Source organism: Pogona vitticeps, chromosome 3 (genome assembly GCF_051106095.1).
Source record: "Pogona vitticeps strain Pit_001003342236 chromosome 3, PviZW2.1, whole genome shotgun sequence".
In the NCBI taxonomy this organism is placed as follows: Eukaryota; Metazoa; Chordata; class Lepidosauria; order Squamata; family Agamidae; genus Pogona; species Pogona vitticeps.
In genome coordinates this window covers 203,362,826-203,376,344 of record NC_135785.1, presented here as the reverse complement: position 1 = coordinate 203,376,344, position 13,519 = coordinate 203,362,826, and the positions used below count along the sequence as shown (strand labels likewise).

Genomic DNA, 13,519 nt, shown 5'->3' with positions numbered 1-13,519 from the left:
GTTTTTATTAGCATTTCATTTTTGTTTAAAAAGATAACAGCTTAAAAAGATAATTCGTTACTTTTCTGCTTCTCAAATACAACTAAAATTAAAGGGCATCAACACCTACATAGCCTTGTGACACCTTTAAAACTTGTTTTATTTGGTGTAAGCTTTTGTGCTAATTCTTTGGATATACGTGCATCAGACCTGTATAACATGCACAGCTTTAGACACAAGAAATTCAGCTATGTCTTTGATTGCTTCAAAGAGGTGGATTAGAGCCAGTGAAGGCTTATCCGAAATAAAAGTTGTTAGCATTTAAGATTCCCCAAGATTCTTTGGCCAGGATCTTGTGCCTCAGCACAGTACTGCTTGATCTCTGTTGCAGAAGTGGAGACAATGGTACTCCACCTTGCACAAGGAGGTACGAGATACGATCTTGTTCAAACTCTAGAAAACCCTCATACAGCAGACTGTTGTGCAAGCAAAAAGACTGAACAGGTAGGTGGCCAAGCTGGCTTTAGGACTGTGGGAGCTACAGCCCCCAAAAGTTACTTTTCTCATTCCAGGCTAAAAACAATTGGTCTGTAATGACAAAAACACTCTTTTCTTGTTCACCTTGTTCTCTCAACACCCACAACATAGCATGACGAAGGAGTTTGAAGCATAGCAAAAGCCACCACTTGAGCCATGGAATAACACTTCTCCACCATTTAAAGAGGCCACAAGCCCTTAAGCATAACAGTAATTAAAAAGCACAATTATACTTCAAAAGGAGTGAAGTTATTCCTTGTCAAGTTACATTTGTTATATAACATAGTTATCCATCAGTTATTAGGAAAAATGCCTAGTGAGTTCCAAGCTCTGTTCAGATCCCTTCTCAGTGGAGGACGGGGAGGGGGGGAGAAGAGAGAATAATCCTTAAATACACAACTCACTGTAAACCAGCACATCTTTGGTCAGCCACCAGGGCTGGGCTGGCCATTAGCCAAGCTGAAGCAGAGCTGCTACCACCACCTCCCGCTCACTGTTGCCTGATCTGCCGCCATCTGACCATTACCTGGTGCTTCTGATTCAGCTATGTAAATAATACCTGGCCCTGAGGTAGGCGCTTGCTTTGGTCACTCCTCTCCAAATGCTATGAAGACCCTCAGAGTGAAGAATTATTCACACTGTTGTACTATGGAGGTAGGCAAGAAAAACAGTCAGGAAAATGAAGGTGGCGTCGCTGCCACCATCTCCATCTTCCTCCTTCCCTATGAGTGTTGCCATATGCTAATGGGACACTATGTGTTGGCATTGTAATGTTCAGTTTTTCTTGTCAAGAGTTTCACCCAAGTATTTAGTATTTTGCACTCACAAGCTGATTGGATGGGATGACTAAAGGAGCCCATCCTTCCAACATGAGAACTTGATAAGTTAGTGGGCAGATCCTTAGCACCAAACTCCTTACTAGGGAATATATTTCTGTGGAACATAAACCATTGCTTTATACTAGGTCAAAATAGAAATCTCATCCAGTCTTGTCTACTCCATAGCTGAGGAACTTTTAGGCCTCCAGATGTCAATGAACTGCTGCTACCATCATCCCTCACCATTGCCCAGCCTGCCTGGGACTGATAAGAAATGAAAATGAACAAAATGGGATGGGGGTGGGGGTGCAGTTCTCCAGCTTTGATCCAGACTGGGCAAATCTCAAGCAGAAGTATTTTGCTTTATGTGCTGCTTGATCATTTAGAACCAAAGTGGCAATACCAAGGTTTGCACCAGAGGGTTCTGCTTCCAAAGCATGTGCTCTGCTGCTGAGCTAATGGCATCGGTCTCCTCTTGTAAGGTAGGCTTCCTCAATGTGATGCCTGCAAGATGTTTGAAACTACAAATCTGATCCCAAACTGAGCCAATTGTTTCTAAGGGAAGCTGAAGTTCAGGTATCTGGAACACACTCCACTGTGAGTAGGATATTGTAAGAAAGATACAGATTTCCACTGGGTCTTTGGTGAACAGAGTGACACAACCATCAGGAAAAATGTAGGCAACAGGGCCATTTCTGCAATGTACACATAACGACAAACAATCCCAGCTTCACCAACAAAGCTTCATCAATAAAACAGCCAGAACCATGATTAAAGTAGTATGTAATTTGCGTGACTTAATTAGTACAAGTGGGAAAATTATCACACATTTTCTTCATCTGTTATTCCATGTTAGTGCTGCTCTGGGATTCTGAGATCAAAATTTGGTCCAGCTTCGTAAAGCTTTGTAAAGCATATTCAGCTTCTAACGATGTGAGGTATGAAAAACTGACCATGCTATGAGAATAGATGAAGTTAAGTATTATTTACTGCACTGTCATAAAGAACTGCCGGAATATCTTGAGTGGTGGTGGGGGTATAGTAAAATGTGTACTTCACCGGGAGTTGAAGAGGGTGACTTTGAAAAATGAATACATGGACTCTTTGACTCATGTGGAGACTGTGCAAATCTACTGAGCCCATGCTGAGCGCAATACACTTTCCAGTGTGCCTCCCTTAAGCCAGTTTTCTAACAGGACAAATATCTGCCTCAGCTCTAACAGACACCAGCTGGGCATAATGTGCTTCAAAAAGAGCCAGAAAAGCAGAAATAATAACAACAACCAATCGTAGGAAACACCGGGTAAGAAGAACGCTCTGGACAGAAAGCTCTAGGCTAAGTAACTGCACCCCAACCGTTCTGTCCCAGTTTCCCCATCTGCTCTTTTTTGTTCTTAGCCTTTTGCCACCTGTTCTGCCTCTGTCGTTTGGCCCCCCTTTCCCCTCAGTACTGCCGGGTAACGGCTTTTGAATTCCCCTGCATTTTGCACCTGTCCGTTTTCCGTTAGATTTCCCTCAAGTGTGCCGCCGGGTTCCCCAATTCGTCCGCACTTCTTCCCGCTTAGCCCAGCGAACAAAATCCCCTTGCAGTCGAGGCGCGGGGAAAGGTGAGGGCGGCCTCTTCATCTGTTGCTCTCGAGCATGCGCACATCATTCCGGCCATGCTCCCTCATGGGCAGTTGAGAATGTGACCCTTGGAGCTGGGCAAGTCCCAGACTTAATCCCCCTCTAAGCGCAGGGAGGGCAGAGTCGCCATAGCGGCCGCGCGCGAGTGCCCAAGAGCTGAGGAGGCCGCCCGACGCAGCAGCAGCAGCAGCAGCAGCAGCAGCGCCCTTTGGTCCACGCGACGACGCGCACCTGCCGCCGATAATCAGCACCAGCCTTTTTGCCTGAGGCAGGCGTCATGGCAGAGGCGCAGGGGCCCCTGGAGCCGGCTCTGGCCCCGGCTGCCGAAGAAGAAGGAGAAGAGGTGCCAGGGAAAGGCGGGAACGAGAGCGGAGCTGCGGCAGAAGAGAAGGGAAAGGAGGAGACCAAGGCGGCCCCGGCTGCCCCCGCTTCTGAGCAGGACGAAGCTCAGAACCGGCCGCCCGACGAGTCAGACCCGGGCGAAAGAGAGGTCGAAGGGGGGAACCAGGAGACCGGCGCGGCCGCCACCGCCGCCACCACCAGCAGGAGCCGCGCCGGCAGCCACCCAAAGCCGGGGGAGGCAGAGACGACCCCGGACGGAGAGGCAACTCCGGAGGTTGAGAGGAGCGGAGAAGGGGGCGAGGCGAGCGCGGCTGAGCGAGCCGGAGAGCAGGACGCAGCCCTGGCCGGAGAGAGTCCGAGCGCCGAGGGCGCAGCCGACGCGGACCGTCCCGGGGAGGAGGAGGAGGACGAAGCCGAGGGCAGGGATCCTGCCGTGGCTGCCCTCGCCGCGGCGCCCCAGCAACCGGAGGGAGAAGCGGGCGAGAGCCCGAGCGACGGCGAAGCGCCGCCGCCCGACGGCGAAGTCAGCGCTGAAGGGCGGGAGCTCGTGACGGAGGAGAGCGGCCCCGGGCAGGGCGAGGCGAAGGTCCAAGGCGAGGAGCAAGAAGAGCCCGCCGGGGATGAGACAGTCCCGGGAGAAGGGGACCGAAAGGAAGAGCCCGAGGGGGCTGCGCCGGAGGAGAAAGAGGCCGAGGAGGAGGAGGAGGGCGACGAAGCCGTCGGTGGGGAAGGAGAGCAGGAGCTGGCGGCGGCTCCATCGGGAGAAGAAACCGCCGGGGGAGACCGTCCGTCAAGCGATGCCCAAGTGGAAGGACGCCCTGCCGAGGAGGAAGGGGCTGCGGAGGCGAGAGACCCGAGGGAGGAAGCCCAACCCGACGGAGCGGAAGCCCCCGGAGATCGCGAAGCCAGGGCGGCGGAGGGGTCGCCGGAGGAGGGCACGAGCCCCGGCGAGAGGGAGGGTACGCCAGGCGAGGAGGAAGGCAGCCCCAACCATGTAGAGGAGGGCGAGACTCCCGAGGGCCCCTCCGGCAGGGCCGAGGAACTAGACGGTGCTCTGGAGGTGAATGGCATGCAAGGCCGGGAAGAAGAAGAGGAGGAGGAGGAGGAAGAGGAGGAAGCAGCCGCCCCCCCAGCGGGAGAGAGGCAGAGCCTACTGGCGGCGCCGGCCGAGGAGAAGCAAGAGCATGACATCTCCCTCTTCGTCAAGGTAACGTAGCACTCTCGTGGAAGGGAGGGAGTTCGTCCTCGCTCGTAGTTGCGGGTCGTGGTTATGCGGGTCGGAGAGCTCCTGGAAAGAGCGTTCGGGAATGCGAGCAGACGAGCCCTTCTTCATGTGCCCCAACATCGGTTGCACAAAGTTACATCTTGGAGTGGAGGTCTAGTTGGGCTCGTGGTTGAAGTGGCTAAGAATCCCCACTACAGATGTCCTGGTAAAATCCACTTGTTTGCTACCCTGTGACTGAAGTAGAGTGGCCTGCAGTTTGTAAAGAGGCAAACCAAACTGAAATAGAATATGCTTGCTTGCTCGCTCGCTCGCTCGCTTATTTATTTTTTTGTTTGTTTGTTTGCTGCCTTTCTCCCCATAGGGAATTTCTGTACTCAGCTTTGCATCTTCTTCAATTTTGTGTCCTCAAAACCTTCCCCATCCTTTCTCAAAAATAATTGCTCAAAAAAAAAATTCCTTTGTGTTTCCCATCACAAATGGTAAATTGTCTCACTTTTATTTGGCAGTGTATAAGACTGCACTGTGTGGGTAAGCTACATAGGTCATTTCCTTACCATAAAGAACATTTGCTAAGCTTTGTTTAGCAAGCAACCTTTGCTAAGCACTCTTTAAATATGTCAGATAAAAATTCAGTTTTGCTAAGATGATTTCGTTATTAAACCCCAAGATAAGTCTACTTCTGACTTCATGATTAAAGAGAGGAATAGTATACAGTATTATAGTGTCTTGTGCTCTAGAAGCACTATATCGCTTACAGACAGTAAATTTGAGAGGTTGTGTCTTTAACGTTACCAAGAAGTTGTTGTACAATATAAAACCAAGGCATGTTACAGATATTTTCATCCAATATTTCAGACTTTGTTTCTTCTGAGTTTTTTAAAAATGAAGAAGCACTCAGTACTGAGCTTTAATGTTTTTTTCCTAGCAGCTGTTTCATTTTCTGAGGTCAAGATCATTGTGTCATTTACAAACACAAATAAGAATATCAGTTAAGATTTCTAACTCACATTTTTAAGTAAAGGTATTGAATAAAAAATTCAGTTGATATTGGTAACATTACTTTCCTGTTTACTACTAATCAACAATGCTCTGCAAAGATTCAGTACTAGTATGGATTAACTTGAACATTTGAAGCCTGTACATGTATGGCAGCTTGAAAATCTAGTTTATCGTGGAGAAGACAGAACAGTGGTAAAATATGTGAATTTATGACCAGAAAAAAGAGAGGTTTAGAACTATTTCATGTGTTTTGATTTATAGTCCTGAGATTCACTCAGGTAATTTAAAAAGCACACAGTTTTATTGTTATGGTTGAGTAATGAATATAATTACAAACTAAAGAGCAATTTTAGACGAATTGCAGGTCAGATATTTATCTGAGAGTTGGTTCTATTCTCACCCCCAGACCAAAAATAAAAATAAAAATGACTATTACACAGGATTCATTTCATGCTGCTGCGGTTTAACAAGAAAAGCAACAGCCTGCTTACAGCTTACAATATAAATTGTAACTTAAAGACTGAAATCCAGTAGTAAGTAACGAGAGTAGGCCCACTGAATCAATAAAACCCAGGGCTTAATCCAACTGGCAATTAAAAAAAAACACTGTTATATTGGGCTCTGCTTAACCCACCCACCGCAATTTAAATTTTGGCATACATATGAGGTATGAGCACGCGTGGTGCCAGCAAAACAGGTTTTTCTGTTCCTCTCCTCCACCAGAGGTCCATTTATTTGTTAAGGTGGAAGTGAAATCAATTTATTCAATCTGTTTTTTAAAAAGTTCCTGATATCTGATACAGCACTATACCAGATAGCAGGAATTAAAAACAAACAAAACAAAACAAAAGCACTGCAGTCACTTGCTGGAGAAGCTGTCATGACACCAAAAAGCTCACTCCAAGCCACCAGTTGGCAAAGCCTAGCCTTCTTTTTCTCCACTTTCAGCCCCCCACCACCTTCCTCCCTTCCTGCTCTATCCTTCAACCATCCTCTTCTCCTTGCCCTCTCCAAATTCTTCCACCCTTGCCCCTTACCTCTGTCAAAGTGGAAGTGTATAGTACCTGAAAGTTATCAAAATATTTTGTACTTAAGACAGAAATGTCACAAATAGCTGCCTACCTGCCTGCCTTATTGATTGATTGATTGATTTGGAATACTGACCCATACTGCAAGCACTTTCAGGGTAGTTTACAACATAGTCACACTAAATCACATAAAAATTAATATAATATAGAAATAAATATCATAAAACTGATCAAGCCACTGTAATTAACTAAACCTATCTTTAAATAAATAAACAAATTTGGGCATCTCAGGTAAGAAGGACTAACAAAAAGCAGCTTTAAATAATTCTGTTTTAGACTAATTTTTTGGAAATTGAGAAGGAAGGGTCCTGGCAAACCTCTGTTGGAGCTTTGTTTGAGAGGTTGAGACAATAGCTGAAAAAGCCCCTATCCTGATATTCACTGTTTTGGCCTTCTTAGGTCTCACAATTTTTAACATCATGGACAAAGAATACATCGAATGGCTAGCTGTTTTGTAAGAAAGATGTTTAAATTGGGGGGTTTGGTCCTGTGAGTTAAACCGCAGAAGCCCCTGTGCTGCAAGGTCAGAAGACCTGCAGTCGTAAGATTGAATCCACGTGCCGGAGTGAGCCCCCGTCGCTTGTCCCAGCTGCCGCCAACCTAGTGGTTCAAAAGCATGCCAGATGCAAAATGCGAGTAGATAAATAGGTACCACCACGGTGAGAAGGTAACGGCGTTCTGTGTCTAGTTGCGCTGGCCACGTGAACATTGTCTTCGGACAAGCGCTAGCTCTATGGGTTGGAAACAGAGATGAGCACCGCCACCTAGAGTCGGACACAACTGGACAAATTGTCAAGGGGCCTTTACCTTATAGGCGAAGACCAGCACCTTGAATTGGCCGCAGAAACTAACAGGAAGCTAATGGAGATGTGCCAGGATCAGAGATATGTGTTCATGTGTGTTAGTACTTGTGATCAGTCTGGCTGTTGCATTTCGTACATGCTGAAATTTCTGTACTGACTTCAAGGTCAGCCTTACATAGCGTTCCAGTAGTCTGTTTTGGAGATTACTAATGCTTGAACCAATGTTGTTAGGTATTTATTCTCCAGATAGGGATGCAGCTGGGCAATCAATTGAAGTTGATAAATGGAGCTCTTGGCCACAGCAAATATTTGGGCCTCCATAGAGAGAGTGTGGTTCAATAGTGAACCCAAACTGTGAACCTAATCCTTTAGGGGAAGGGTAATCCCACTGAGACCAAGTAAATGTCCCCCTAACCAGACTGATGATCCTCACAACAATAAGATCGCTTTCTTATCTGGATTCCATTTCAATTTGTTGGCCCTTGTCCAGTCCATTGTAGCTGCCAGACAGTGCTCAAGGACCTGTCCTACATCACCTGCAGGTGAAGAAACTGAGAGAGAGAGTGGTGTGTCATCTGCATACTGATGACAACAAACTCCAAATGATTTCATTTAAAAGCATTGGGGTATTATATAGATATTATATAGCGGCTTCCGTGCCAATCTAGCAGTTCGAAAGCATGTAAAAATGCAAGTATATAAATAGGTACCACCATGGTGGGAAGGTATCACCGTTCCATGTCTTAGTTGCACTGGCCCCATGACCATGGAAGCTGTCTATGGACAAACGTTGGTTCTATGGCTTGGAAATGGGGATGAGCACCACCCCCTAGAGTAGGACGCGACTGGACTAAATTTCAAGGGGAAACTTTACCTTTATATAGTGGCTTCATATACTGTAGATGTTAAAAATGTTATAGCTATTATAGTTTTTAGCTATAAAAGTTACAGATAAGAACTGAAAGCAAAATTCAGTCAAAAAATAAAGGACCTTATAGCCTTAAAAGGCACAGGCGAAGGGCAGAGAATACATTCCTAAAATACCAAAGTTCTTAAAAGTTAAAATAGGTGAAAGTCAAAAATACAGTTTTTAGCCTTTAAGCATAAAAAGAAAATTATTAACAATGTTCTCACCCAGCCAAACCAGCCATGTGCCAATTTTCAACTATGAAGGAAAACTCTTGAAGTCTTTGCTGCTCTCACCTGCTTATTGGCATCTCATACCTGTTATCTGTGTGGTTGATATCTGGTGTGTGTGGCATGTGTAGCATATTGTCTTGCATATGTTCTCTTGCCTCCCTTCAACTTGTTCGCTTGAAACGTAAATAACTGAATTTTGCTGGTCAGAATTTTTTTTTCAATGGAAATCTTTGTTGGTTTTACCAGGGTGGCAAAGTACAACTCCCATTAATTGTGAGGCTGGCAAATTGCTACTATGGCAGATAATTGCTTTTGTTTTGACTGGGTAGTTCCCTGCACTTGCAGAAATAGCTAACTGGTCCCATAGTAATTTGTCACGAATGTAAAGTGTTGGTGAACAAAGGTGGTCAGATACCAATTTGCTCTATCCATATTTTGGGACTCTAGGAGGATTTTTCTCAGTTCTTTTATATTTTCTTATCATTTGTTTACACTCTCAACTGATCAACTATGAAAAATATTCTTTTGCAAGGCAATATTATATTACTTCTTTTCAGACTTGGCTGCAGTTGAATTATTGTTTTGCACAGACTTTTAGTAAACTGATGTTCAAACCTCATTTTAAAGTACAATGTACATTTTCAAGATTGAATTTTTTACAGTCTCCTTAATATTAACCTTCTACACATACAAAATTTCTTTAAATATTTCACACCTCCTCGTGCCCAAGGAAGACAACTGTGTTGTCTTCTGTGATAAAACTAATAAAGTCTTGGGACAACTTAAAGACTATCCACAAAAAGTAATCCAGGTACATACTGTTGTAAAATGTCCATGAAGGCCAACGACATTTCTAGAATATTGTAATGTGGTCCCTTACTAATATCTACTGATATATAAGCATCATGTGTTTACAATTCCTCTACTTCTCATTAACTAATTATAACAATTCATTCTGATTACTTATTACAATTTAAAGTGAGAGCTTATACCATATATTTTACGCTACCAATCTTAACATGGTTTTCCTCTTAAGACTGTAATTCAGATACCTATTCTTATACTTTAGCCAAGTATCAAAACCCACAAATTCCAGGGTATGACTCTTTAACATGAAGACATTCATTATCTCATGACATGCATCCGGCAATTATTATTTCCGATGATATCCTCTCCAGGTGCCTTAGGTATGAGAGCCAATAATTATGAATTATATGAGTTATAACAATAAGTTATAACAATGAAATAATTTATACTATTCATAATTATCAGATTCCACAGGTAAGATACCTGAAGAAAGTGCCATCTGAAATGAGAGACTACTGGATGCCCGCTGTAAGATAATTGATATCTTCATGTTAAAGAATCATAACTTGGAATTTGTGGGTTTTGATGCTTGACTAAAATGTAAGAATAAGAATTTGTTTGAATTATGAAATCTAAGAGGCAAGCTGTGATAAGATTGTTAGCATAAAATATGTGGTGTAAGTAATCACAATGAATTGTTTGAACTAGTTAATGAGAAGTGGAGGAACTGTAAACATGTGATGGTGATATGTTAGTACAATGGTTCCCAACCTTGGGTAACACTCAGATGTTCTTGGGCTAAAACTCTCAGAAGCCTTCACCACTAGCTGTGCTGGCCAGGGTTTCTCGGAACTGTAGCCCAAGAATATCTGGGTTACACAACATTGGGAACAACAGTGTTAGTACATGTTAGTTAATGAGGAATTAGTGGTTTGTGAGGAACCAACCCTGCAATATTCTGGAAATATAATTTGCCCTCATGGATGTTATGCTGAACTGATGTATCTGTACCTTTAAGAAGCTGTGAGTTGTTATCATACCAGTGTGTACCAGGAGTATTGCTGTTGTCTCCCTGTTCATTATCAACTTAAAAATGAACTTTTTTTATTTGGCACTTGTTTTTGTGAACTTTAGCCTGCTTTTAAAAAGGTTTTACGTGGCATAAACTTTTGTGGCCATGAAAGCTTATGCCAAATGAACATTGTTAATCTTTAGAGTGCAACAGAACCCTTTTTAAAATTTCTTTTCTGCTGTGAGACTGTTGCAGTGACATGCAGTTGAACTTGAGCTCATAGAGGATGATACAAAATCTTGGATGCAATGTGTTAGAAATAACAATATTAGCTGCACTGGCTTCCTTGAGAAGGTAGTGACAACATAAGACATCTTTGAAAAATATAATTACATTAACTTTAACTCTCTGTGGGTGTGTGTAATGAATAACATTTATTCATCACTTCCAAAGTGTTATTTTTAAGGGTCAAGGGAAGATTTTATAGCATTTTGGCTGCATTTGTTATTTTAAAGTTTTAAAACAACTAATTAAAAATCAAGTTAAAATTAATGTATTAGTAACATATTAATAACACATTGTTATGTAATGGGTACTAAATAATAATAATGAGTTATGAATCTTTAAAGTTAAATATACAGTAAAAGCAAAGATTTCTATATGACCAGCTTCTTACAATCAGCTTTGCTGCTGTTTTGTTATAGGAAGTGAATGCAAAAATTGTTCTGTTCTATAATGCAGCTTAAGAGAAGCTGGCATTATGAATTCCTTTCATAACTCTCCAAGTGTTTGTTCTGGTTTAAGCCCCTGTTGTTGATTCCTATAGCTTTATTTCTTTATTTATTAAAATCAGATTGTTTCCCAATTTGCATTAGTATAGAATGAGCACACAACTAGTTATTTAGTATTGTGTTAAAATTTATTATAAAGTGTGAGAATATTTTCTTGAAGAAAATTATGTTCTTATGATTTATATCAAATGACTATAGAAACATTTGAAATTTAGTCATAGTCCTGTACTCTATTACCTGAGAGTCTGTTGAGCACATTGTGGATTTCTTCTGAGTAGACAAATAATTTTGCTGCATAATATTTAACTGATTCTGGAAATTTCAAGCATGTTCTAGGATTTAATAGGAATTATCTTGGTATCCCTTCCCAGTGAAGGTTTGATGTACTCGAAACATATTGTTTCACCAAATATTGTCTCAGAATGGGCTGGAATGTCACCAATTATATGTGCTTGCTGAGTTTTGGCAAATGAGGAAGAAGTTTACATTGTTATACCCAAAGGTCTAATTAATTTTATATTTGGTGCAAATGAAGAGAAACTTTCAACTATGCATGTTAAAGTACCAGCTGGTACTTTAACACCTCTTTTTATCACTAAGCTGTAATATCTATTATTCTACACATCAGCATTGATTATACGAGGGGATGCTGATAAGTATTGAGCCTTTCCCAGAAAAAAAATGAGCTAGGAAGCTATAAATTGCTGGGTGCATTGGCCAATTTGACTGTATTCAATGGTGCAAAAATCAACTACCTATGATTTTAACTTATCTTTCATGTTCAGGTTAAAAGTGAACATGGCAGCATCTCCAGAAAAGTTCAGTGTGGAAGAGCATAGGACCATAATCAAGTTCCTGTTTCTCCAAGGGAAAGGTGCAAAGCAGATCCATGATGAAATGTCACAAACTGTGGGTGACAGTGGCACTATACAGTGGACCCTCGACTTACAGATGGCTCGACTTACAGACTTTTCGAGTTACAGATTTCTCTGGCCGCAAAATTTAGATTCGACTTGCAGCCGGAGAATCAACCTACAGACCAGAAAAAAACCAAAATGGAACAAAAATAGAACAAAAATGGCCAGTTATGGGATTAATCAGTTTTCAATGCATTGTAGGTCAATGGAGGCTCAACCTACAGACTTTTCAACCTGCAGCCACTGTTCCAATACGGATTAATTCCGTAAGTAGAGGGTCCACTGTATATGCAACAGTTAAACTTTGGGTTGTCCATTTTAAAACTGGCCATTGTGACAAACCCAGACCTACTGGGATATGCCACACGTTAACTAAGCTGCCACCAACCATTCCCTATAAGAAGTCACACAGACCAGGGATGGATTTTTAAACAAATAAAAGAACAAGGTTTATTTAAATCACACACAGGGAAAATAAAATGATCAGGTAAATAAGATTTAGTAACGTGGCTTTATCTCACTCATACATAAACACAGTTTGGTTCACACAGAACCCTTAACTTGAAGCACAGACCCTGAACCTATCAGTTCTGGCTAACCAACAGACACCTGAACCTATCAGGTTGGTACTCTGACACACAGTAGTACCCTGTCTGACACACAGACTCCCACACCAGCTTCTTCTTCCCAGCTGCTGCTTCTTCTTCACATCCCAGCGTCTCCTACCTTCTCCACACACGCATCACATATATATACAGTACAGCCCCTCCTCCTGATGTCCCGCCTTCCACTCCCCATAGGATGGAACTTTCCCTCCAAACCCATGACAGACAGGTAACATCAGTGCTGTATGTAACACCTCCCCTCTTTATAAGTTGTTTTGTAGGGGGAAAGCTAAGGTGCTTTTTCCCAAAAAACAACCTGGATAAAACACACAACAACAGTTATACATACCATATCATACTTACTTATATTTACATTCTAAGTTAACCATAGCAATTAGGCATTTAAACATTTACCATATACATTACATCAATTTACCTTTATTCATACAAACCAAATTCAAAAAACCAGGTACATTTAACCTTTGGTCACCAACATATATACATAGTCCATGTTTCTTTCGCCGTCTTCATTCTTCAGGTCTTCTTGACAAGGCGTCAGCAACACAGTTCACTGACCCTCTGACCACCTTCACTTCAAAGTCATAGTCCTGCAAGTTTAAAGCCCACCTCATAAGTTTGCTATTGTGGGTTTTCATTGTCTTTAACCATTGCAGTGGTGAATGGTCAGTGCACAGAACAAAATGTCTTCCCCAGATGTAAGGCTTGGCCTTCTGGATCGCGTAGACTATGGCCAAACACTCCTTCTCCACGGTTGCCAAATGTCTCTCACCTTTTTGAAGTTTCCTACTCAGGTAGGACACTGGATGCTG

The 13,519-nt window shown here is 42.7% G+C and overlaps 1 protein-coding gene across 1 annotated transcript in view; it reads left to right on the top strand.

Moving 5' to 3' along the window:
• Positions 1 to 2,954: 2,954 nt before the first annotated feature.
• The window catches only part of CLIC6 (chloride intracellular channel 6), a 33,237-nt gene continuing 22,672 nt past the window's right edge, over positions 2,955 to 13,519 (top strand). The window contains exon 1 of the mRNA XM_020789376.3: positions 2,955 to 4,509. Coding sequence (XP_020645035.3) covers positions 3,238 to 4,509 — 1,272 coding nt within the window. The 5' untranslated portion in view covers positions 2,955 to 3,237. The remainder of the gene's footprint in view (positions 4,510 to 13,519) is intronic.